Source organism: Cicer arietinum, chromosome 4 (genome assembly GCF_000331145.2).
Source record: "Cicer arietinum cultivar CDC Frontier isolate Library 1 chromosome 4, Cicar.CDCFrontier_v2.0, whole genome shotgun sequence".
Lineage (NCBI taxonomy): Eukaryota > Viridiplantae > Streptophyta > Magnoliopsida > Fabales > Fabaceae > Cicer > Cicer arietinum.
Genome location: NC_021163.2, coordinates 8,410,686 through 8,438,192, shown reverse-complemented (window position 1 = coordinate 8,438,192; position 27,507 = coordinate 8,410,686). Strand labels below are relative to the sequence as shown.

At 30.3% G+C, this 27,507-nt stretch overlaps 2 protein-coding genes across 4 annotated transcripts in view; both read right to left on the bottom strand.

The window, feature by feature from the left end:
- Positions 1-3,947, bottom strand: part of LOC101493083 (exocyst complex component EXO70A1) — a 7,793-nt gene extending 3,846 nt beyond the window's left edge. The window contains exons 1-4 of the mRNA XM_073368035.1: positions 3,560-3,947; positions 3,267-3,362; positions 1,782-1,987; positions 1,022-1,280 (exon numbers count right to left, since the gene is read on the bottom strand). Of these exons, the coding sequence (XP_073224136.1) occupies positions 1,022-1,280; positions 1,782-1,987; positions 3,267-3,362; positions 3,560-3,721 (723 nt within the window). The 5' untranslated portion in view covers positions 3,722-3,947. The remainder of the gene's footprint in view (positions 1-1,021; positions 1,281-1,781; positions 1,988-3,266; positions 3,363-3,559) is intronic.
- A 6,350-nt stretch (positions 3,948-10,297) lies between these two features.
- LOC101492530 (uncharacterized) lies at positions 10,298-20,082 on the bottom strand. 3 transcript variants are annotated; one of them, XM_073367836.1, is made up of 9 exons: positions 19,943-20,082; positions 19,097-19,292; positions 18,931-19,014; positions 18,753-18,845; positions 18,546-18,633; positions 18,065-18,271; positions 15,408-15,912; positions 11,053-11,257; positions 10,298-10,585 (listed from the first exon to the last, which is right to left on the bottom strand). In XM_073367836.1, the coding sequence occupies exons 7-9, from the start codon at positions 15,609-15,611 to the stop codon at positions 10,527-10,529; spliced, it is 468 nt and encodes a 155-aa protein (XP_073223937.1). In that variant the 5' UTR covers positions 15,612-15,912; positions 18,065-18,271; positions 18,546-18,633; positions 18,753-18,845; positions 18,931-19,014; positions 19,097-19,292; positions 19,943-20,082; the 3' UTR covers positions 10,298-10,526. The 3 variants fall into 3 exon arrangements, with proteins under 3 accessions (XP_073223937.1, XP_073223936.1, XP_073223938.1); XM_073367835.1 differs by having other exon boundaries at positions 18,759-18,845; XM_073367837.1 differs by having other exon boundaries at positions 15,408-15,844; positions 18,759-18,845.
- Between the last annotated feature and the right edge of the window lie 7,425 nt (positions 20,083-27,507).

Here is a 27,507-nt window from a genome sequence, read left to right as displayed (position 1 = left end):
CCTACACAATAACAATGATGATAATACTAATTACATTGCAGAAGTGACACTTCTCATTGTTGGATACGTGTATAATAGGAACCCTTTTATGCACTTTACTGTTAGGCGTGTAGGTTCATTTGATGTACAAACTAGAGATATAAGGATCCATGAACTCCTTACCAGAGTAATATATATGTAGATTCTGGTGATATTAAGTTCAGCATATGCTTCACTAGTTTCTTACTCTTAGTGATATGAGGGTTACTATGGTCAGGTAGTGTCAAGAGTTTTGTTATGAACCAACCTTTCCAAAAGCTTAAGCAATTAGGTGAAGACAAATAAATGGTTTTTTTACTTTTTATATTTTATCTCTAGCATGCACCTGGACATAAGTATCCTTTTTGCTTGATGCAAAAACAAAGAACAGGTCGATCCACCACGTGCTGCAATTCTACTTTCTTTTTATTAAAATGAGTGCAGCAGGCTGACAACTCAATCATAAAGGCTTTGATATTGTGTTGAAAGAAGAGAGACACAAGCGGCATGTGACGTAATATATGTGTGTCTAAACTACACATTGGAGCTGAATATATAGATTACAACTACACTAATGTATTTAGACATACATTGTAATTACATGATTCATATCTAATGTATCTAGACATACATAATTTCCAGCAGAGACTGTACACATTGCTGTAAGTTGAAACACACTGTGTTTATTTATTCTAGACAAAAATGTATTTAACTTATACCTCAAAGCAGTCACTCCTTAATTTAGGTCATCGAACAATTTTATACCTCTAAAGGGCTTATCAATTAACAGATTCATCCCCAACTAATAGGTTTGATAATTCCTTAATTCACAAGATTATTCTTAATAATTTCCTACACTCTTAATATCCTTATAGGCTTATACATGGTAAAATTTTTATTTTTGTGCTTGTTACATTTATAATTTTTCACATGTAGAGTTCTACAGCAAGGAAATTTACCTTTTCCTTCTGCAATGTAACAGCTAACTAAACAAAGATCATTACCTGTATATTTTGAGCAACTGTGGTCGGTGACCAGCTTCAATCATTTGCTGAGCTAAATCATGTAGCAGTGGCAAAATTCGTGGTGGAATAAGAGCGGGAGGTGTGTATACAACAGTGTCAGCACCATTGTTGTGAGACTCAGAATGGTGATTGGAAGGATTTTTGCCATTATGATCGCCCTCATGACCAGGTGATCCCGACGAAGGTCGCATTGAGTTTGGAAGGCAATCAAAGAGGCGCTCGGGTTCCACAGGTTTGCTGTAATCACACAAGACAAAAGAAAAATTGAAGGTAATACAAATAGAATTTTCACAAGCAGAAAAGAAATGGATCACATATTGGGAAAACTATTTATATAAACAATTGTGCCACTAACAATCATCAATTAATATCAAAGAAACTATCCTGCCACTAACAATCTAGGAAACGTGGAAAACATTGAAACACTTCAAAAAGCATAGGACTTGCAGAAACTTTTCAACATCATATATAAATAACCAAAAAAGATAGGAAAAGGATCCAAATATTATATTGCACAGATTGCACAAATTGAGGAACCAACAATTGCCCAGATAGGAAAACATTGAGGCACCAACAATTGCGTTGCAGTTTTGGTATAGCATGAAAGATTGATTCATCTGATGAAATGTTGGTCTCTATAGTCAGACTAACCATCAATGGTTATTGAGTCCATGCAAACAAATGAACTTTTCATAAAACATACCAAAATATGAACACCTCTAAGTAGAAAATACAAACCTGTAAGATAATAATAGCTCATTAAACTCGTCCTGTAGCTTAGAAATAGCTTTAGTTAGCAAACTATTGGCATGGCTGACAACACCATCACTATTTTTAAAACCATTCTTAATGCCAAAAAACTGAATGTTGCCTCTCAACTTATCAATTGCTTCAAGATAGTTTTCCAGGTCCTCATGTGGCCCTTTAAGTACTTTTGCCTCTGCCTGTTGATGGATCAATGCAAATTATATCAAACAACATGATTGTGTATGTATGGGGAATGGGGTGGGGATATTAGAAAAAGTTCAGCTTAACAGAATCATTTGGAGGTAGAGTGTGAGCTTTAGCTTAACAGAATCATATGGAGCTAAAGTATGATGTTTAGCTTAATAGAATCATTTAAAGCACATCATAATTACAAATAAAGGTAGGAAAAGAAAACACATGGCTTTGGGAGGAAAAGGAAGAGACGAAAGCTAATATATTAAAATGGGAGTAATTCTTGGAATTTGGGCGTTGGGCCTAACTCAACCCAATAACTAGCTTGAGAGGTAAAGATTGTCCAAGTCTTATAAGGACTAAATTGTTTATATATCTAGTCGATGTAGAATCTCAACAAACCCTCTCACGCTCCGGATTGGATAACTAAAGCATGCACGGATTTGGGTAGCCTAATAATAGATATATTCCCCTCACATTCATACTTGGACATCTGAGGCTTGCATAAAGGCTATGATCACTCTTTTAATGGTGAAATAATGAAAGCTTGTAGCAGCAAAATAAAGAAGTTCCTGGATTAGGACTTGCAGAATTCATTCCCAAATAACATAATCTATAAAGATGGTTGATGAGGGTTCATTTAAAATTTCTGATGTAAAACATTCAAATCTTGAATCAGATAAAGAAAAGAGATTTAGTTCTCTTCCGGACAAAAATAAATTACATCCTAATGCAAAAATCAGTCAAGTTGACCAAAAGAGACTAGAGTAAGGCATTCACATTTCCAAATTGCAATTGATAACAAAAAAATACAAGTTACAGACACGCATGATTTCATCAAAAGATAATTATTGAAAGAAAGCTAAAATGATAGTAAGCACTAAGCAGCATTGCAGGAACAAAAAATTTGAGTTGGGCAACTGTTTGCTTCTTCTTTTTTATTCTAAACCACCGTAATTAGATTCTTTTTCAGACACCTGAAGATATCCTGGCAGCTTGGGCCTATTGTGGAACTAATTCCCGAGTTAACATCGGGATATCTGATTATTTTCACACAAGATTGGAATGTCGCCCAACTGGGCGAGTTCATTCAATAATAAAACTTGGGTTCTTTTCCTGGGACTGGGAGAGATTCAGATTCACATTACCAGCTCTCCAAAAACCATATTGGTAAAAGATAACTGTTTTAACCTGAACTAACATTAACAATACTTTGTCTCCTTTTGTGATTGAAACTGAACAGAGAAATTGATTTAAATCATGATTATTACACATAGAACTAACCTGACGATATTGATCAAATTGAGACAATATAACCTCTGCAGCCTTCAAAGTTTTATCAATATTCTCATGAGCTTTCCTAATAGCATGAGTTCTAATCTGCATACCCAAATAAACAAAAGATCCAACATTCAGAAACCACACAACAACCCATAAATCCAAAAAACTCCCTTCAGATCCCCACATGAAGAAAAAAAAACCAAAATTCCATTGCTACGGGACCAAGTCAAAGACAAGTCAAATCAAACAAAACCCAAATCCCAAAATCCAATTTTGAAACAAAAATAAAAGAGTACCTGAGTTGGACGCATGGCGGTTTCAAGGGCGGAGAGACGGTGGTCAAAGGAACCAAGAATGGTGACAACGTTGTCTGTGATTGTTTGGCTCTTTTGAAGAGACTCTCTCATCATAGCTGCTTTTTCACTGAGCAAATCAACACCACCCACCGCTAATCCCATATCTTCAGTTTCTTCTTCTTCTTCTTCTTTGTGTTGTTATGTTGTTTCAGACGCAAAAAAATAAAAACAATGATGAATGAAAGCACAAGTTACTGTTGGTAGAGATTTTTGTTTTTAAACAATTTGGTAGCAGCTGTGTTGTGTCTGAGTCTGTGTATGATGTTAGACTGGTGGGTCCCACTCTGGTTTTCTCAATTTGGTAGGCACAAACTTTCCTTTCTTCTTGTCTTCGACAGAGTGTCTTTTTTTTTTCACCGTTGTTAACTTGTTAGGATTTTTCTTCTTCTTTTTATTTAGATCATTAATTGATTCTAATTACAAAAAAACAAATTAATAATTTGTAAATACACAATTGGGTGTGTTTTTAGTACTGAATATAGAAAAGAAAATATATCTTTTTGTCTTGGATATCCGTAATTATGTGTAAAAAATTTATTGTATTTATAGTTTTTTATTTAAATATTCTATTTTTTATTTTTTATTATTGAATAGTTTTAAAAAAATTTACGTGAATATCTTATTTTTTAATCAAGTAGGAAGTCATTTACTCAAAAAACGACTAGATGAAGGAAAAAAAATTTTAATTTTAATAGAAGGTCGCTTCTCTTGAAAACGATCTATAATTACACTTTTTATTTATTTTAATATTTTTTATTAATTATTTAATAAATTAAAATTATTTAAATAATAAAAATATTAATAATAAGTTAAAATAAAATATAATAATAAATTATTTATATTTTAATTATTATTTTAATAAATAATTAAAAATAAAAATAATTATTTATTATAATAATAATAATAATAATAATTAAAATATAAAATTAATTTATAATTTATTAATATATTTTATTTTAATTTATTATTTAAATATTTAATTAATTTTAATTTATTAAATAATTAATAACAAATATTAAGAAAAATAGAAACATTCGCGTAAGAAAATTTAAAATAGAGTAATTCAGTAATAAAAAAATTAGAACATTTGAATAAAATTATTTATTTTTATCTTACTATAACTTAATTACTTCTTTGAATAAAAAAAATTGTTTAATATCGGCTTCTTTAGATAACTATTGATTCTTTAGCTTTAGTTTTTGTTTTCATTTTTCTTTTTACAGAAATTTTGTTTCGACATTGCTTATTTTAAGAACTTTAAAATATATTTATTATTAATATTAAGATTAAATAAAAAAATTGTTTTTGATCTTTATAAAATATTTCATCAACTTTATCTCTTACAAATTTTAATTTTTTAGTACATAATTATAATCTAATATTGTCTAAATTTTTTAATTTTTGAATGATATTTTGTAGTAATGTTTAAAATATTATAAGAAGTTTTTTTACAAAAATTTAGAATTTTTTAATAAATATATATATATATATACCATCAAAGACAGACAAAAGAAAAGAGTAAAATGTTAGGACTTTTATAACTAAATCTAAATATTATAAGAGGAGGGTCAAAAGTTAGAATTTTAAATGGGAACTAAATTTATAATGCAGTTATTTTTTATTTAGGCAGTTATTTTGTCAATTTAAGTTGTAAATCAGACAGTAACTGCTGCTCTAAAGCAGTTATGGAGCAAATAAAAGTAGAAAATTAGAGATAGAAGGGCAGGAAATTTCTCAAATTCTTAGAGTGGATATTCTTGTAATCGTTTATCAATTATGCCCAAACAGAATTGTAAACTCGCATTCTGTTTAAATTCAATAAAGAATTTGATTCCCCAATTTCAATTATGTATTAACCGGTTCCAACACGGGTATCAGAGCAACAAAAATCCAGGAGAAACTAATGGTATTTACGCGCAATATAGAAGCACATATAGAAGTTCTGGAACGAGGGTTTGAAGGGTTGTTGGCTTTGCGTGAATCGTGGGAAAAACATATAGAACACGAGAGGGTGGAGCGGTTGGAAACCATGCGCCAATTGAATGACTTGGCTGATGCTGTCAGGCTAATTCACGCGAGACATGAAGATGATTCCAGCGATGGGAGTCGGGCTGTGTTGTATGGAGAGAGGCCAGAAAATTCCCTAGACTCGCGAAACAAGGTCGAAAGGTGGAGGAAATTAGAAATACCCGTCTTCGATGGTGAAGATGCGTATGGATGGACGACTAGGGTGGAGCAATACTTTGATCTGAAAGGAATGTCTGGGGCAGCAAAGTTGCAAGCGGTAATGGTGGCTATGGAGGGAAAGGCTTTGACATGGTACCAATGGTGGGAATTTTCTGCTCAACATCCTACTTGGGACGATTTTCGTGCCGCTGTGATTAAGCGTTTCCAACCATCTATGGTTGAAAACCCTTTTGAATTGTTACTAAGTCTCAAACAAACAGGGTCAGTAGAAGAGTATCGAGAAAAGTTTGAATTGTACGCAAACCCACTAAAATGTGCAGAACCCGCATATTTGAAAGGAATCTTTTTGAATACGGAAGTGATAAGAGCAGAATTAAAATTACACCCAGTGGAGACTTTTGCGGAATTAATGGACTTTGCTCAAAGAGTTGATGAGAAGAACAATTTAGTTACCAAGGGTAGCAATTCCGCGAATTTTGGGGGTAAACCAATGAGAACTTACAGTAATACTAGAACGGTGACATGGGAACCTGGGGTAAAGCAACAAACGCAAACTACAATGTCCAGAGTTGGAAGTTCTTCAGGGGAAGGAAGTATTGCAAAGCCTCCTGGAACTTTCAAAGGCAGAGGATTCAGAAGGTTAACCGAGGATGAAATGCAAGAGAAATCACGGAAGGGATTATGTTTTCGCTGCGATGAGAGGTTTAGTCCATGCCATGTGTGTGTTAACAAACAGTTGCACGTGCTGGTTTTGGGTGAGGAAGATGAGAAATGTGAATTGCAGGAACCAAATCTAGTGGAAGTGGAGGGAGAATTGAAAGACCTCAAATTGTCTATATGTAGCATTGTTGGTCTCACTTCGAAGAAAACCATTAAGTTATGGGGAATGATTAGTGAGGAACATGTTATGGTCCTTATAGATGGTGGAGCTTCACGTAATTTCATTTCAACCACTTTTGTGAAGGAACATAATTTGCAACCTCCATATACACGGTGGAAGTAGGAGATGGGAGAAAACTGGATTGTGGAGGAGTGTGTCCTAAATTAGAGTTGGTGATGCAAGGACTCAAAGTGCAACAAGATTTTTATGTCTTTGATCTTGGAGGAGTGGATGTAGTGTTGGGGATGGAATGGTTTCCTGGTCTGGGAGAAATTAGAGCCAATTTCCGTGAGTTAACACTTAGAATTCATATTGGAAATGGTTATCATACTTTGAAAGGGGACCCTGTTTTAACTAGAGCTGTAGCATCTCTAAAGTCCCTTTTGAAAGCGTTAAATGATCAAGGCCAAGGATTCTTAGTGGAATACCATCAATTACAAGCCGAAATTGCAGTTACAGATGAAAATCTAGAATGGACAGCAGCTATTTTAGAAGAATATGGTGATGTTTTTCATGAACCTCAAGGGCTACCCCCTACTAGAAGGCAAGACCATGTTATTATCTTGAAGGAATGTGCCAATATTCCCAATATACGGCCTTATAGGTACCCTCACTATCATAAAAATGAAATAGACGGATTAGTAGATGATATGTTGAATTCTGGTATAATTAGACCAAGTGTTAGCCCCTATTCTAGCCCAATCATTTTAGTGAAAAAAAAAGATGGCGGGTGGCGCTTTTGTGTAGATTACAGGGCTTTGAATAAGATAACCATACCAGATAAGTTCCATGCTCCTATTATTGACAAGCTGCTTGATGAATTGGGAGGCGCAGTGATCTTTTCAAAATTGGACCTGAAATCGGGGTATCATCAAATTAGGATGCGGGAAGCAGATATTCCAAAAACAGCTTTTAGAACTCATGAAGGGCATTATGAGTTTATTGTCATGTCTTTTGGACTTACGAATGCCCCTTCAACTTTTCAATCCCTTATGAATGAAGTGTTAAGGTCGTATTTGAGAAAGTTTGTGTTGGTTTTCTTCGATGACATCTTGGTTTACAATACAGATGAACAGGCGCACCAAAGGTATTTAAGGGTTGTCCTAGCTTTGCTGAAAGAGAATCAATTATTTGCCAACAAGAAAAAATGCACTTTTGGGCAGACTCAATTAGAGTATTTGGGTTATATCATCTCAGCAGATGGAGTTGCAGCAGATCCAAAGAAGATTGAAGCTATGTTAGATTGGCCAACACCCAAGGACATCAAGGCCTTAAGAGGATTTTTGGGGCTGACAGGGTATTATCGAAGATTTGTTAGAGATTATGGCAAGATCGCTAGGCCTTTGACCCAACTTTTGAAGAAAGACAACTTCCAATGGAATAGTGAAGCCCAAGCTGCCTTGGAACAACTCAAGAGATTGGTGGCAGAATTGCCAACACTCACTGTTCCAGATTTCTCTAAAACCTTTACCATATAAACTGATGCATCTAATAAGGGCTTGGGTACAGTTTTATTGCAGGAGGGGAGACCAGTGGCTTTTCTTAGCCAAACATTATCAGACAGAGCACAATCTAAGTTTGTTTATGAAAGAAAGATGATGGCTATTGTGATGGTTGTTCAAAAGTGGCGACATTACCAGCTAGGAAGGCATTTTGCCATCACTACCGATCATAAAAGCCTAAAATTTCTAACAGAACAACGAGTAATGGGTGAAGAATATTCCAGGTGGACATCAAAACTCATGGGACTAGACTTTGAAATCCATTATAGGCCTGGAAAAGAAAATGGTGTGGCTGATGCACATTCTAGAAAGATGACATTTGCAGCTTTGTCTTCAGTTCACTTTGAAGAGGTGGAAGATTGGGAGTCTGAAACTTATCGAGATTCTAAGTTACAAAACTTGATACATGATCTAATCCAAGATCATAATGCTCATCCAGGCTATACATTTCAAAATAAAAAATTGCTCTGTAAGGGGAGATTAGTGCTGCCAAAAGGATCTTCAAGGATTCCCATTTTCTACAAGAATTTCACAACTCAGCAGTGGGGGGACACTCTGGCTTTTTCAGAACCTATAAAAGAATTTTTGAGGTTGTGTATTGGGAGGGCATGAGAAAAGATATCCAGCAGCATGTGGCCAGTTGTGAGGTGTGTCAACTGAACAAGTATCAAGCTTTGTCTCCTGCAGGCCTTCTTCAACCACTACCTATACCCAATCAGGTTTGGGCTGATATATATATGGATTTCATTGAAGGATTACCTAAGGTTCAAGGTAAAAATGTCATTTTCGTAGTGGTGGACAGATCGACTAAATATGCTCATTTTCTAGCACTTAGCCACCCTTTCACTGTAAAAGATGTTGCTGCAATTTTCCTTCAAGAGGTAGTAAAGTTACATGGCTTCCCCTCTACTATTGTGTCTGACAGAGATAAGATTTTCCTGAGTCATTTTTGGTCGGAGTTGTTCAAAATGGCAAGTACGAGACTCAAATTTAGCTATGCTTACCATCCTCAAACAGATGGACAAACCGAAGTAGTCAATAGGTGTTTGGAAACATACTTGAGATGCATCACATGCACTAAGCCCAAACAATGGCCAAAGTGGCTAAGTTGGGCAGAATTTTGGTTTAATACCAATTATCACAACTCTCTAAAATTAACTCCCTTTAAGGCACTATATGGTCGAGACCCACCTCATCTACTAAAAGAGACTACTATTCCTTCTGTTGTTGAAGAAGTTAACATCATGACACAAGATAGGGACCAAATGTTGCATGATCTAACAAACAATTTGGTCACAACTCAGAATCAGATGAAAAAGTACGTTGATAAGTCTAAGCGTCCTATTTCACTAGGGGTTGGAGATTGGGTTTATTTGAAATTACAGCCCTACAGATTGCGGTCCTTGGCTAAGAAGAGAAATGAGAAATTAAGTCCTCATTTTTATAGACCATATCAGATTTCAAAGCAGATTTGAGCAGTTGCATTTGAGTTAGCTCTTCCACCAGAGAGTAAGATACATACAGTGTTTCATGTTTCCCTACTTAAGAAAGCCATCTCTTCTTCAGCTACCCCTCAACCTTTGCCACCTATGCTTTCAGAGGAACTAGAATTACAAGTTACTCCAATTGATGTACAAGATGTCCGCAACGCTCACAGTGGCATAGCAGAAGTCATGATTCAGTGGAAGGACCTACCAGATTTTGAAGCAACATGGGAACCTGTTGAGACCATTATGGAGCAATTCTCTTCTTTTCACCTTGAGGACAAGGTGACTCTTTTGGAAGGGAGTATTGTTAGGCCTCTTATAACTAAATATTATAAGAGGAGGGTCAAAAGTTAGAATTTTAAATGGGAACTGAATTTATAATGCAGTTATTTTTTATTTAGGCAATTATTGTGTCAATTTAAGTTGTAAATCAGGCAGTAACTGCTGCTCTAAAGCAGTTATGGAGCAAATAAAAGTAGGAATTTAGAGATAGAAGGGCAGGAAATTTCTGAATGGTTATTGGAAACGGAGAGACCAAGCTCTCAAATTCTTGGAGTAGATATTCTTGTAATCGTTTATCAATTCTGCCCAAACAGAATTGTAAACTCGCATTCTGTTTAAATTCAATAAAGAATTCGGTTCCCCAATTTCAATTATGTACTAACCAGTTCCAACATAAAACTTCAGAAGTTTTATTACAACAAAAAAAAGCAAAAGCGCATTATAATGACAAGTTAGCAACCTTATTCAAAACAGAATATTCTTCTCTGATAGTTCTACTTATCTTTTATTTTAACATATTAATAAGACCACTTATAGGGTAATGGCATCCCTTAGGAATGAGATTTCTTTCACTTCTTCATAGTTTCATTTCCAAAAAGCAGCTGGCCACCTTTGTTTTTCTTTTCGCCTACAACAAAAAAACAAACAACTATAACCAAAATTCAAGTAGTATTTAAAATTTTAAATGATATTAATGTCAAATTCTAATAGTACATTTCAATGGTTAATCAAATCTCCAACGATTAATTATGTTTAGTCCCTCAACTTATATGCGACATGTTGCCTTTTGGTCCCTAAAGTTTCAAACTATTTTTTTTGTTCACAATATTTTTTGGTCCCTAAAGTTTCAAACTATTTTTTTTGTTCTCAATAATTTTTTACACATCGTTCTCAATACCTTGAATATTGAAGTATGCTACAACTGATCATCCTTATTTTGTTTTACTCTAATATTTATTCTTATTTTAGTCCTTAAAATATCCTCTGTTCCATTTTAGTCTCTATTAACATAAATTAACATTATAAGGACTAACTAAAACTAACAAAATTTAAATAAAGAATAGGCAAGTTTCCAGTGAAGAATGATAGACTTACTCCTTTTGCTTGTATCACCTACTTGTTGCACATTCATAATTGGGGACAGTCCTTTACATCCAGGTTTTTCAAACTTTACAGAGGGCATTAATGGAGGAAATGACTCATTTCCTTTTTTTTTGACATTGAAGTTGCTAGGTTCTCCTTTAACAATGTCGGCCCAAGTTGGTTTTGGTACAATATGCTCTGCATTTTTCTCAAGAGCCTGCAAATCATGTATGAACAGTAATATTTTGATAAATGTGTGTCGAAAGCAAAAATTTACCTTTCTACTCATCTATTATTGCCATGCTTAATTTTAAGCAACGTTCTTTTATAACAAAAAACCAGTCAAAAACAAACATGTAATCAATATTACATGTTGTGTTGTTGAAAAACCAAATCTTTTCTAGTGAGAATATATGTTACTAAACCAGATCTTGTTAGTATACTAGTTTTCGTAGTTAAGCTTAGCTGTCTTTCACCCTGTGTAGCGTGCCTTACAAGGCATAGTGGTCTATTGTAACAAATCTGCCACATCAGCTTAGGCAGTGTGCCTTACAAGGCACAGGAGTTAGTTGTAAGAAGCTGTGGCATCAGCATAAACTGTTCATAACTGACTGAGTTAGTTATCAGCGTGTGTAGGATAGCAACACTGTGAGTGAAGGTTAACAGCCATATAATCCTCAGAATCTAGCCTTTAGGTCTCATGATTGCTTGTTTCTGAGATATTCCACCTCCCATTAAGGCTATAAAGGACCATTCCCTACTGGTAAACTTCTCATTAAGGTTATTCCATCTCCTCTGTTTCTTCTTCAAGTTTTCTGCCTACTATTCCTTTATTCCCACCTTTACCTACACTACCCCTAGTCCTCTACTTCCACTTCCAAGCTCATTTCCATTCTCATCCCACCCTAATGCAACAGTGCCTACCTTGGCTACTACTCAGGCAGCATCTAACTCTTCTCCAGCAGTGCAGGTCTTTGCCCAGACAGGAAGCTCACCAATGCCTTCCACCTCCCCTGCTCTTGTTCCTTTAACTTCCTCATCCTATGTTTCCACTTCCTCCATTCTTGGTCTCTTACCCTCTCCACCAAATGTCCACCCCATGCAAATTAGATCTAAATCTGGAATTCATTTGCCCCACCTTCATCCCTCTGTTTTCCTTGACCATTCTGAGCCAAAGAGTGTCAACAAACCCTCAAGGTCCCACAACGGCTAGTTGCTGCGCAAGAGGAGTTTGCTGCCTTGCAGAAGAACCAAACCCGGTCCCTTGTTCCTGTTCCTTCCAATAGGAAGGCCATTGGTTGCAAATGAGTGTTCCGTATAAAGGAAAATGCTTATGGTAGAATCAACAAGTATAAGGCTCGCTTGGTGGTCAAGGGCTATCATCAGTTGCATGGTTTTGACTTCAATGAGACTTTCTCCCCTGTCGTCAAACCAGTCACCATTCGGTTCATTCTCATCCTTGGTCTTACTCGCAAATGGGCTCTACACCAACTGGACATTAATAATGTCTTCTTAATAGGCTTCTTGACAAGGAGGAGAGCATGGAGTGGCCTCAAGGCTTTGTTTCTGGTGATCCTTCCTTGTTTTGTCTCATGCACAAGGCCCTTTATGGCCTCAAACAAGCTCCTAGGCAGTGGTTTGAACGTCTCAAAGGCACTCGTCTTTTGGCTTCATTAATAGTAAGTGTGGTCCTTCATTGTTCACCTACAATCACAACTTGGTGACTTGAATTACTTCCGGGGCCTTGAAGTTAAGAAGTAGCCTAATGGTTCGCTTCTCCTCGCTCAGTCTAAATATCTTCGTGATTTACTTGCCAAGGCTGACATGTTGGAGGCCAACCTTGTGGCTACTCCCATGGCTTCCAATTCCAAGCTCTAAAGTTGGCTCGGATCTTGTCCCTGATGCTTCCTTCTACAAATCAGTGATTGGTGCTTAGCAATGTTCCACTATTACTCAATCTGAATTAGCTTCTCAGCTAATAAAGTTTGCCAATTAATGGCAAACCCTCTAGACTCCCACTGGCAGGCTGTCAAGCGTATTCTGCGCTATTTCAAGAGTACTCTGCATTTTGGATTACAGCTCTTGTCTGCTTCTCTTCATCAACCTCTTCCTCTCACAGTCTTCTGTGATCTTGATTGGCTGCTGATCATGATGACCGCAGACTAATTCTGGTTCTGCTGGTTTTCTAGGGCCGAATCTTATATCTTTGCGGCCTATTAAACAAATTGTGGTTGCCCTCTCTTGTGCTGAAGTTCAGTGTCGTAGTTAAGCTCAACCCACCGTTGAGGTTGTAGGTTCAGACCCTGTTAACAGAGTTAGGTGTATCATTCTCTACTCTCGTCATTTTCTATGATAATCAGTGTTCTGGCTATGGCTCACAACCCTATTCTTCATGATCGCACTAAACATTTGGAGATTGACCTCTTTTTTGTTCAAGAGAAAATTGTGGGTAAGCTTCAGTAGGTTGTCCACATTCCTAGCTATGATCAGAAGGCTGACAGTCTCACCAAACCCCTCTCCTGCGCACAGTTCCTTGCGCTCATGCCCAAGCTCAACTTGACTGCCTTTGTGACTTTAGCAGACTCCTTGAGTTTGTGGGGGTGTGTGATTATACTAGTTTAGCTTAGTTGTCTTTTAGCTTGTGTAGCGTGCCTTACAAGGCAGTGGTCTATTGTAACTAAGTTGTCACGTCAGATTGGGTAGCGTGCCTTACAAGGCACAAGAGTTAGTTGTAGGAAGCAACTGCAGCAGCATAAAGCCATAAACTATTTGTAACTGTCTCTGAGTTAATTATCGATGTGTGGGGATAGCACCACGTGAGTGAAGGTTAACAACTATATAAATCCTTGTAACTTGATCTCTAAGATCAAGAATTCATTCTCAAGAAATATATAAAACTTCCATTACCTTTTCTGTCATTTTCTTGTTCTATTAAATCTATATCAAATGACTTGCAATTACAAAAACTAGCTGTTTTGTTTTGTTTTCCTATATTTAGCTTGCATATAGATATAAAGCATTATTATTACCACTTGGTCGCAAAACATGAGTTTCAAAATAAATCCGATAAAATTGTGTTTGTAAAAAACGAGAGAAGGGGAGAGATGTTGTGTTTGTTATAACAAACTATACATAACATCTAGACTATGTTTAGCTTAAGAAGCAGAGTTAGAGAGAAAAAGCTAAAAGAAAGAAAAAAAGTAGAGTTTGAGATGATTTCTTAGTTTTGATAATAGAGAAAATGAAAGCAAAGAGAGTTACAACATTTCTGTTGTCTTGTTTGATTGTGTAGAAATCGAGGAGGATAAACACCATAGTTGTGAAATAACAGTAATATCCCACAATAAAATTAGAGGATAAAAATGTAAAATTTACTATTACCAACGGCGAAAGAGAAAATAATCATTCAACCAAAACTCAAGATAAAATAAAAAATATTAGCAAATTTAATATTTATTTATCTCTTAAAATAATAAAAATGATCATTATCATAAACAATTTAAAAATATATATATTTAGAAAAAACAAACCCTAACTACACAAGATTGTTTTCGAATAAATCTTCAATCCTGCAAACTATAATATAAATCTGCAATCACACGAGCTATGTGTATAGACCCTCTACAACCCCTTTTGGCTCTCAACCAAAATTTCAGTCATTAGATCAATCTAATGAGTAATGAATGAGAGTGGGGGGATATTTTAGTATTTTGCATCAAATTCTATCCATCCACGCCGACATGGAAAGAATTTTGTGATGGGACCCCCGTAATTTTTCTTTCCTCTTCCATTTCATTATCAAATCAAAGAACAAAAGATAAATTTGGCTCATTTACTTCTCTCTTTTCTATATAATTTTGATTGATTGCTCGCCGAAAAAATAAAATTTAAAATTCCCCTCGACTCAATATCGAGTAGATTTAAAAGTGAAAATTAATGATAAAGAGGGAGAACAATTGAGATTTGGATCCCTGCATACAAGCAACCACATAGTCGTGTATCTGCCCTGTCAGATCATGATCAGAGGACTCGCCTTTTAACTTTTTAACCAAATTTACCAAAGACAGAATGTGGGACAATCGATCGTATGACCGATCAGTCTATATCACATGATTACATCATGTATGAAATTCCTTGAATGTAAGGAATCCAGATCTAAATATTTAGCATTAAAAAGATAAATACTTCCACTCTTTCAATCACTGATAAACAGAAATAAGGAATATTTTCATAAAATCATTTCAAATTTAATTTTTAATGCATGTAGCTAGAAGCTACCACTCAGTCCTACCTAGTCAAAAAAACTTGGTTGTTGTTATAGTAGAAGTATAATCGAACAGAAGATGGGAAAAGAGAAATGGAAAAACCTCGTCATTTGGTGCTGGATCATGCACAGAATTTGCACCTTTAGCAGTGCTCTCCTCCCAAAATCCTTTGTTGACATCGCCGCTGAGTGATCTGCTGCTGTTTTCTTTCAATGTTTCATAAAACAATTCATCAAAAATATCACGGGGCAGCAAAAATTTCACATTTTCTAGCTTCAGAGAAATGTCATTATTCATGTCATCCATTACAAAGTCAATACAAGGAGGAGTGGGTGGATTGTAACATGAAATTTAAAGCAACAAGCACCTAGAACTGTGACATATATGTATACGTTTTTTCGAGACTTTACAATCAACTCACTCCTTCTTGAATTGACTTTGTAATAGATGACATGAATAATGACATTTCTTTGAAACTAGAAAATGTGAAATTTTTGTTGGCCTATAATATTTTTAATAAAGAGTTTAATTGTCATGCCCTGTCAGTGTAAAAAGTTTTACACTGTAAGCATATCGCAATTATTCATGGGCATGACTTTAGAGGTACCTATGGTAAAATTCAAACATCGTTAATAATATAAGCTTGTGATTGAAAAACTGTGTAAAAAACTTTACACTTACAATGTATATGAATTAAATTCATCTAGTGATGTGCAACTTGCATAATAAATGCCAGAAAAATAGTTTAATTGAAGACAATTTAAGAGAATTTTGAAAAAAAGAAATAAAAATTGTTTCCTAAAACCAATTTTCTAAAATCAATTTATCTTGTAAGAACATTCCATAGTTCAATTAAGCTAACAACAAGAACACACAAAATTTCTAAGATGACATAACGAATAGAGTCAAAGAAAACACAATGTTATGGAAGACAAAAAAGTACTACATAAATCACGAAAATTAAATCACGAAAATTAAAAAAGTTGATTATAGTACTAAATTTGTTGGTAATTTAAATTGTTTTACTAGTTTACCCTTAAAGAGAGAGAGAGAAAGAGAGAGAATTATTGTATGTTTTTATTATAGTATTTATTACATATTGCAGAAAAAGATATAACATAATTAGGAGAATAATTAATGCAGTTGAAAAATTGAAAGGATCATATAAAAAAGAATAAAAAAATCTCAAGGTCTTCTATTTAAATACGGAGGTAGTATATTTTATTATCAAACACATAATAAGAGCTCAGCTTTACTTTAATGCCTATAGTTTATAAAGGTATTTTTTGAAGAAAAAACTGACCTAAACTAAACTAAACCTAAAACTAAAACTAAGATCTCTTAAAGTTGTGTGGAAGATAATAGAAGAAACATGGGAATTTACTCTTGGTGAAAAATTAAAATATAAGATTACCTATTTTAATAAATTTGTTTTGTTTGTAGAATGAAGTTTGTATTGAGTCTAGCAACAAACTTTTTAAATATATGAGACAACGTGGCTTCATAATTTTGATTAAAACCCTTTTTCCCTTAATTACTTTTGTATTCTCGATTCTAATTGTCTAGCTCTTTCTTTCCCAAACCTTCTCCATTGCAAGGAAATCAATCAAAGAAAGTCAGAGTGTTTCTAGATTATAGCACAGTACATCAAGTATTAAATACAGTAAAACATAGCTGTATATTATTCTTTTCAGACATTTTTTAATTACTTGAAACTTATTTTCTGAGTAAATTATGTGTTACTGAAAACTTATGTGTGCAGGTGTAGGGTTTTGGAAAATTAAAAGTGGCAGGGCCAAGGATGAGGCGTACAAGAAATAACGAGGGTGCAAAAAATTACTTTAGTCAAAGGGATTAAATTGATATTATAACATCATAGATAGTCATATATTTCATTAAATGGTATCAACATTTTTAAAGTTGCTTTATATAGACCAAAACATTGTTATAAAAAAAAAATTTAACTTGCTTCATACAGACCAAAACAATCTTGTCAAAATAGGAAATCATAAATTGTATTATTCACAGAGTAAAAAACATTAACTCGTGGATAATTGTATTTCTTCTATCATCTTCAACCTTACTTCAAGATGTTACAGTTGATGTTTCTTTATGTCTAAGTCAAATTTTCTTCAAACAAAATCACATGTATCACCAATAGCTTTTAAGTAAAACATAGTTATTACTATGCTTTTGATAATTGTATACACTTTCATCTATCCTAACATTTTTAGCTTTGATTTTATTCATTATGTCTTCCTGGCAATCTCATATGCTCTCACTAATACAATTACAAAATCAAAATTTATTTTTAAAAAAGTGGTCGAGAAATATAAATTTTATAATTTTTTTAGAAAATTTCTTAAATGCCTTTACAAAAACTCGTTTTCATTGTTTATTATGTAAGTTACGCATTATTATATAATATTTTAATGATAGAAAGAATAAGTGATTATACATAAAGATATTAGGATGTGTTGATGAAAAAATTTACAATGGAATGTATGACAAACTAAATTATTATTTCCTACAAGAAATGCTAGAATAACCGGTGAGAAATCTGTCGCTTATTCATGGCTAATATCTAGCAAAAAAAGCTACAAATTAACTAGAAAATAGCTATAAACACAATAGTAACGTTAAATGAGTGCCAAATTCACCAGGAAAAATAAAACTAGCTCTTTTGTAAAATTGATTTTTCCCAACTACATTAATAGCATATTGTCATAGCAGTTTGTAGCAAATTAATAAATACTTACCTTGAAATCCATAAATAGTCCATCCTCTTCTCGGCATTTAAGTTTGTTTTATAAAGTTTAAATGATAGTTGCTCATGCAAGGTTTTGCAACCAATCCCATTGACATCAAGTTTATGAGGCAGCTCTGTAAACAACCATCTTTCGTAAATACTGTTGGGAAAGGATCTGTTGGAGGAATTGATTTCCATGTTGTTCAGTTTAATACATCTGATAGAAGAATTCAGGTTAATTAGTTTAAGCTATATGGGAAGGTTATACTTGGAAAGCTTTTAAGAAATTTGGGCACATGAAGGTGTTATTGGCCTTCTCTAATTTTGTCTTAACGATTATAAATAAGCAATATGTGTTATAGGCCCTTGCTTTATAATTTAAACTATAGCAAGGGTGTAATTATTTTTAGAGTTTCTCTCAAAGAACTAGTCATTACTGGCCAAACGCTAAAAGTGCTGCAACATTTACCAAAATCATAAACATAACTGACCTCAAAGCACAATATATTATTATAGAATAATTTTGGATGAGAAAGTATTAACTCAGACAGAAAAAGACTTGGTGACCATATTGAGCACCTGCACAACCAAACCAATACCAAATTTAGGAAGTTTGTGAGATCTTAACAAACATACAACCAGACACATATCATTGCATATTTGGGGGAAGTGATGTTAGAAATAGAGAGAGATCCAACCATGACCTGACTTGGAAATGTCGTAGAGAAACAAATCAGTTGGAACCCTGTCATTTACACCCTGGCCTTTTATGTGATCTCTTTGTGTCCAATCTACATGTAAAAACATAAATCAACATAAGGTCAGTAAAAGTTACAAGTTTATTTTTTTTTTAAGAAAACTTCAAGTGGATCTTACACAGTGTAACTTTTTCCTGATCCCGTCTGGCCGCATGTAGACATTGTATCCATCAAGAACTGATCCAATAAGTGACTGCAATATCTAGAAAATACAGGAGAGAAAAATCCAGTCAAACTAGAACATATAAATCCTGAATAAAACAGAAACGGAAACCCAAACCAACCTTGGGTAGAAGATGGTTCAAAGACCTTGTCGAAGGATATGCATCCCTTCGCATTCTTTGAATTAATATGGCCTGGAATGAAGGGTCTAACCCTAAGTGTGTGTACACGCAGCGTGAATTTTCTCCAGACGCGCGGAAATCCAAAAGCTACCATTTGTAGCTTCACAACTTTCACGCACGTACCGTCATGCAATTTCTAACGTCAATCCAAACAGATCAAACAAAATCACTCACCTTAATACATATACTAATTTGTCTGTATTATGTTTAGAATTTAGGCAGAGAGTATCTTTAATCTGTTTGCTAATTACTCAAGTAGGACTGATGCTAATTTGTCTGTATTATGTTTATAGATTTTAGTTAGAGAGTTTCTTTAATTTGTTTGCTAATTACTCAAATGGTACTGATGTTCCAGGGCTGATCCAAATATATTTGGTGCTGTGGACGAACTATAAAAATGAAACATTGTGATTTGTGATCGTTATATTTTTCTAAACCCTAAACATTAATAATTTATTAATTATAGTCAACATTCTTTACAAAATAAAATAAAAAATCATTTGCAAGTCACGTTTTCAAGGGTACAGTGCAAAAACCACATGAAAATCAATCTCAAATAAGAGAAAAAAATCAAATCACAATTTTTGAAAAAAATACGTTCTCCTCCTTCACATTGAACAAAATCAACATAATAGAAGAACAATAATTCAATGAAACAACACACCAAAAAAAAGCAATCAAAACAAAACTAAAATGTTGAAAATAAGAATGAAAACAACCATTGAAACAACATAATAGAAAGAAAAATTAAGAGAAAAAACTTGGTAAGGATAAATAGAAACGAACCAGAAGTAAACGAGGAAGGATGGTGCCGGAAGGTGGAAGGGCGGTGGTTTTAGAGTTTTGGGTTAGATGAAATAGTAAGAGACGATACAAGTCAGCCTAAAAACAGAAACAGGTTAGTTTGAACTAGCAGGAAACCGGAATTCTCATTTATATTATTATATAAATTGTTTCCTTCAGAAAATCTCATTTTATATATGATAACAAATATTTATCAATCACGTATATTTGTCTCGTAATTATTGTAATATTTGTCTCATTATTTTAATATTCATTTGTGTCAATAATTGTTTGTTATACATTTGTTTACCTGATTTTTTTAAATATATCACTTATATATTTTTGTCTTGTATTTTTTATTCATTATTTATAAATATTTATTTTGCATTTTTATAATATTTATTAATAACAAATATTTGTGTTGAATTTCTTTAACAAATATCTCCCATTATTTTCTAATAAATATTGTAACTTGTTTATATATATATTAATTATAAATATTTATTTTATATAAATAACAAATGTCCTGTGATTTATTTATATTCATTTATCTATAAAATATATATCCTCTGTTTTTTTATGCAATATTAATAAATTAATTAATTAATTAATAAAAAAATATATAATCAAGTTGTAGACTAATTTTTCTATATAAATTAATATGAACTATGGTTATACCACATGATTGAAGTACATCCATAAATCATTAAAGACATAACTAATGGTTCATAGTTTACACCTTTATTGCATACTCAGATAACTATGGTACTTTCATCAACCATTAACTATGCAATAAATTGTGTTATATTAATTGACCTTGTAAAATTGTTTACACCATTTATGAATATCCATTATTATCTCTTATTATTTGTACAAATATAATTTTGCACGTTTTTATTTAAGAATAATTTTTCTCAATTTTTAAGTTCTACAAACTATTTTATTTTCTTAACTTCTAAAAACTACATCTTTTTCTCTTAAAAACTATTGCACTTGTCAAACAGATAATGTTAGACGTCTTGTTCCAACAGAATATGTGAGTTAATTACGATGGAATTTATCATTCATCTCTTCTAAAATTAAATATAAACAAAAAATCTACATATTTTTTCTATTGAATAAAAAATTCTTTTTTTGTGAAAAAACAATTTTATTTAATGAATGAAATTGTCATTATTCTTGGTTAAATCTTGAGAAGTGTAATATTGATTATTTACGTTAATGTCTCGTAGTTTTTTTTTACAAACATGTCATTTGTATTTTTTTTTAAATAAATTTCTTAATTCTTAACTTCTACAAACTACTTTATATTTTCAATCTCTATAAACTACCTACTTTTTTTTTTCATTCGTTTTTTGTAAAATAAACAATTTTATTTAAAGGGATGAAGTTATTGTTTTTATCCTTTATATTCTTACAATGATTAAAATTGAGTAGGATAATATATATTTTTTTTATAGTATCTTACTATCTTATATTGATAGTTGATAGAAATTAATAGAAATCGAAAAACGGTTTCAAAATATCATTTCTAACTTCATATTAAGCAAATATATTTTATTTTATTTAATAGAAATTGAAAAACGGTTTCAAATTATTTTTGTTTAATGAACCTTTAAAAATTTATTTTCGAAAAAAAAAATCGGAAACTCACATTTACCACAAACAATGTATAATATTTTAATAATTTCAATTTAGATTAATGTGTCTCACTAGATGCAGCAATAATAAAGATGATTGACATTGTGAAAACAATTAAATATTATCAAACAATTCAATATTATAAATCTTAATTATGATTGAATTGTTAAAATATTTGTAATGATTTTTAATTTTTCAAAAATAATTTTATTATTGATATTGTGAGAATTATCCTATTTTAGATAAATTTCAAGATGTTTGAAACCTAGTTTCAACTTATTATCACGTAATGGTTTAAATTCTTCAAGACAAAAAATATATTTGTATGTGTTACACTATTTAGATATTTCTATTAAACAAGTCAATTGTTTTATATGAATCCTAAAATATTAAAGGTAGAGTTAATGTTTGTATAATTTTACATATTTATCATACTATTTTTTATGTTAATTGAACATTTTTTTTTTTTATGTTAATTGAACATTTTTTAACAAAAACTCATTCAATCTCTTTTTTTCTTGTCAGATTTCAACACAAACAACAGTGTTGCAGACTAACCCAGATCGAATCAAATAATATTTTTGAATTCAGTTTCTTTATATTTTTTAATAAAATATTTTACTAGTTTAAAACCTACATCAATACCTATGTCTTTTTAAAAAATAAAAATAAAACTTTTGCTAAAATATTATTCAATAAAGTTAACTATTTACACAATTAAATTAAAATAATAATATAAAATTATTATAATAGAAATAGAATGAGACTCATGAATAGAAAAAATACGCCATAATTTTAATCCTATTAAAATATATGACATTGTTATTTTTGTCTCCCACTCAGTTAAAAAATTCAAATTGTTCTTCAAAACAACAAAATAGTCACTATGAAATATATAAAATATATAATTACTCTTCATAATATGAAATGTACAGTTTACAGAACATTTATTTGAATACATTTACGTCCAATTGTTTCTTATGACATTTATTTTTGTGGTGTTTATTTTGAAAAAATTTAATTTTTAAACTCTACTTAATATATATATATATATATATATATATATATACTTTTTTTAATTATTTTTCTAAATAAGGTTTACAGTAATTTTTAAATTCTTTTACATATTATGGTGTAAACCAAATATCAAATATGATTACTTATGAATCAAGTATTGAAATTTTATTTTTGAAATTAATCTATAATTTAAAAATTTTATTTATAAGTTAAAATTTTAAGTGTTATGAATTTTAATTAAAAAATAATAAAGAAAACATAATTTAATTTTCAGAATTAGATAAACTAATTGCATATATTTATATTTCTCTAATATAGTTATTTTGTATAGTGTATACATATACTAAAGTGTTTTTCTTATAATTATTTAAATTTGTCATGTATCACGAGAATTCATTATTTTTCATTTTCCATGTATTAAGTATGAATCTAAAAGTCATGTATGTCGTATGATAATAAATGTTATATATGCTACGAATATAACGTGATAGTAAATTTAAACACTACTATATATATGTATTACAAGTATAACATCTATTAAATAACTAATTTTTTTAAAATAATAAAATGAAATTTTATAACATTCAATTATTTTTTAAATAAATTAGATCAACAAATATTTCAAACCATTAATAAAACTAATACTTTTTTTATCTAATTTCTCAGTAACAAAATAAATATTTATAATTTTTATGTTTTTCTAATTTTTGTATATATATCTCAAAAAATATAACTCATTATTCCACTTATAAACTTAATATTTTTGAACCGTCTCTATTCATACTAATCATAATGTGATAGTTGTCTATTCGTTTAAACAATAATTTACTTGTTTAAATTTACAATATCGAAGAATCAAATTAATTTTATAGTCTAATATTGACATATATAGTTGTAATATTACTGAAAAATTTAGTAATAATTTTAGAATCTAATTTAATTTTATCAAGAAAAGATGAATGTAATATTACTCGAAAATTGAGCAATATTTTATTTTAAGATTGATACATGGTAGTTATTAGATATGGTAACAACGTGTATTTATAATATTGCTATCATTTGTAATATGGAAAGAGTAATCAAAACCGATTAGTACAGATCTTGTGTAAAATTAATTAGTTATTATAAATTTAATTTTTTATTTTTGTATATATTTTATATATTTAAATAAGTTTTTTTATTAATATATTAATGGGGTAAAAGAAATCTTAACAAATATATTTAATCTTTGTTTATAAAACCTATATTTTATATATTTCATATGGACTATTTCATTAAACATATCTAAAATAAAATCTGATTTTATAAACGAATCAAGATAAATATATTTAATCTTAACAAATATCTGATTTTTACACGTTGGTTTACAATGACATTAAAATAATTAATTATAATTATTATAATAGGAGTTTAATGCTCTAGTTAATTAATTAAATATAAGATAATTTTAGGTTATTCTAATACATATTCTTTTATTATCGAGTCAAAATATAAGATTGAGTATTTAAATTTACTTTAAATATTTATCTGATTTATAGGCGGTACGAGAAACATAAATTTTATTCTATTTCTAATATTTATAAAAAAATTCAAACTTTTAAATTGTGTGTTTCAAAAAACTTAAACAAAGCTTTTCACAATACAAAATTTGAATTTTTAAAAAATATTTAAGTTATGAAAAACTTAACTTTTTTTTTTCTTTTTGAATTTATGTTTCATCAGGGTTTTAATATTTGAAACCACTTATACATTTGTTTTATATTCAATTTAAACACATAATCTATTACATAATATATACCAATTTTAAATATATTTATACAACATATCATCCATAAATAAAATCAATTTATTTTTTAAATAAATTTTCAATCAATTATTTAAAAGATTTTGAATTTTTATTTCATGCAATTTAATTACAATTTATAAATATTATTATTATAAATAATAAAAATACTTGTATTTTTAAACCCACATCTATGTATGAATTATTACTTTAAAGCTTTTTCCAATTTTTTTTTATTTAAAATTTATGCTTCTTTACATTAATTTTCATACAAAGGATTTTCATTTAGTAAAATTTATTCATTTTTTATATTTTCATTTATTCAATTCATTTGTAATTGTATTTTAATTTAAAAACTATATAATTTTTTTCCAAAAATTATACTCTATAACCAATATTTATACTCTCATGTTTTGTGCAAACTTTCTATTTTATCCTTTTCATATTTTTATAAAAAAATTGTACCTCACTACATTCAACTTAAATTACAAAAAAAAAAAAAAAACTATGGAATTCAAATGTAAATATTTGAATTTAGTGTACCGATTTTTTTTTTCTTTCAAGTTTTCTATAATACGTTTTTCTTTCGGAAAACTTTGCAAGTTTTTAAGAATATAAATGCGTTTTTAAAATTTGAAAATTTTATATCGGAAAACTAGTAAGTTTTGATGCACAATTATAGTTTTAAAATTAAAAATTTGTGTTTCGTAAGTTTTTTTTCCAAGCTTTTCAAGATACAAATTTTTCTAGAAAACTCAAAAATTGTATTATGAATAAACTTTTCAAGTTTTATGGAATACAAAACATAAAGTTTGAATTTTTTTATAACAAAAGGGTAAAAATGATTTTTTTAATTAAAATATAGGGTGTAAGATAAAATTTTATGTTTTAGTACTTTAAATTACTGTATAACTAATTCAAGTATTTAACCTTATATTTTAACTATGTAAAAAAAATATTATAATAAAAATATAATTGTCTTATATTCAATAAAAGAGAGTCTCGTAATATTGTATTATCTTTACCTATGTATTTGGTTCATCTAAATATACAATTTTTTATTTTAATCCTCATAATTTTTTTAATTTGAATTTAAACAATCGATTTTCGGGTCTAATGTGAAATAAAAAGTTACAAAAAACAAAAACAGCACTCAAACCGCAGTGACACGGAAGAATATAGGTTTTCCAAAAACTATTAAACTCAACTTTTAATTTCTATTCATATTTTTTATTTATAAAACAAGACTAATTATTAAATGACAATTAATATATTTAGTAATTAATAGATTTATTAATTAATAATATAATATTTTATTTTATTTTTTAATATATCATAAAGTATGATGTATTTGTGTATATTTATAGGGCCACACATCACTTTTTTTTTAGTATTGAATTAATGTTAAAGACCAAAGTCTAAATTCAAACAATTTTTTTACATGAATTAAAACAAAAAGTAATATATTTACACAAATCAAAAGACATATTTAAACCTTATCTATATTATTTCCATCAAATGAATAAAATAAATAACACTCTATTTATGTAATTAATTTTAATAAATATTGTATATCTTATGAATATACCGTACAATGTGAAAACTTTTTAATGTCACTAAATATATACTAATCCATAGCTTTGATAAAAGTAAATTGAATCTATTTATTAAGATTTTTTTAAACCATTAATATACTAATTAAATACTTATTTAAATATATAGAAATAAGAAAAATATATAATTAATTTTATAATAATGAATTCATTATCTGTGTTTGCCGCGAGATCTATTTATTTTTTACAATTAAAATGCATTTATGCTAAAGATAAATGATATGCATTATCTGCTTTGTTATTATCTATTTTTAATATTAAAAAAAAAAAAGAGAACACACATAGTTGTTGGACAATATTACTGCTCCAAAATACTCCATCCTTATATTACATTTGAAATTTTTATTTTAAGAAAGGTTATGTTGTTTTATCATATAATAAAATTCTACATCATTCTGATTGCTTTCACCAAATGTATTTAAATACCAAAAGAAAAAAAAATCCATTATTAGATTTCATGCAAAATTATCAAACCTCTACTAGTCCAAAGTTTTAAACTTAGAAAGATATCCACCTAACTTTTCAATTTATACTTAAGACAATAGACCTACTCACGTAAGAATATATTGAATCTGTTTTAATTTGAACTAAGAAAATTCATTTTAATTAAATGCAAGTATAAGTTTTTTTTTCTGCAATTACAACGTGCAAATATATTTGAAGCGTTAGTAACACACTCGCCCTCAAATTTATTCCGTTAATAATATTATTGTTATTTTAAAATTATATATATATCAATATATATAATATTTTTTAAATATTAAAATTATAATTTTTTTCTTTATAAAAAATGTGAATTTAATAATTTAAATTTTTATTATTGTATAATAATAAATATTTTATTATACTTTATTATAATAAATATGATTTTTAATTTTATTATTTTATAAATATAAATGGATGGAATGCGGACGAAAAACCGACCGGTCCGGCTGTCATGCCATCTCTCCATTTTCCTACTAACTTTTTCATGTTCAATTACCAACAACCAACTCCACCATCGATTGTAAAAAAGAGCAGGAAATAACATCAAATTTTGCTTCAGATGATCAAACTCCACCGTTTTCCAGGCAAATAGAGCTCGACGAGGTAGGAGAACATACAAGTCATAAACAACAAAGATCAAGGTTTACTTTGGAAGAAGTTTGACTCCTCAGCATTTCATGGCTAAATATTTATAAGAAAGTAGTTGTGGGGTAAATAAAAAAAGTAAAGCTTTGTGGCAATAATAAGGGTGTTCAAATAAATAAAAAACTGAATCAAACTGCATAACTGAACTGATTTATAAAAATTGAGAATCGAACAGTTTTTTTAAAATTAAAACTGAACCGAATCGATATTCAGTTTGAAAAAAGCGAACCAAACTGGTTTTTAGTTCGAAAAAACTGAATCGAATCAAATTTTATTTCAAAGAACTTGAATCAAATTTGTTTTTTAGAAGTAATTATGTAAAATTTGACTTATATAAACAAAAAAAAACTAAGTTAAACCGATTCGGTTCAGTTCAAAGTAAT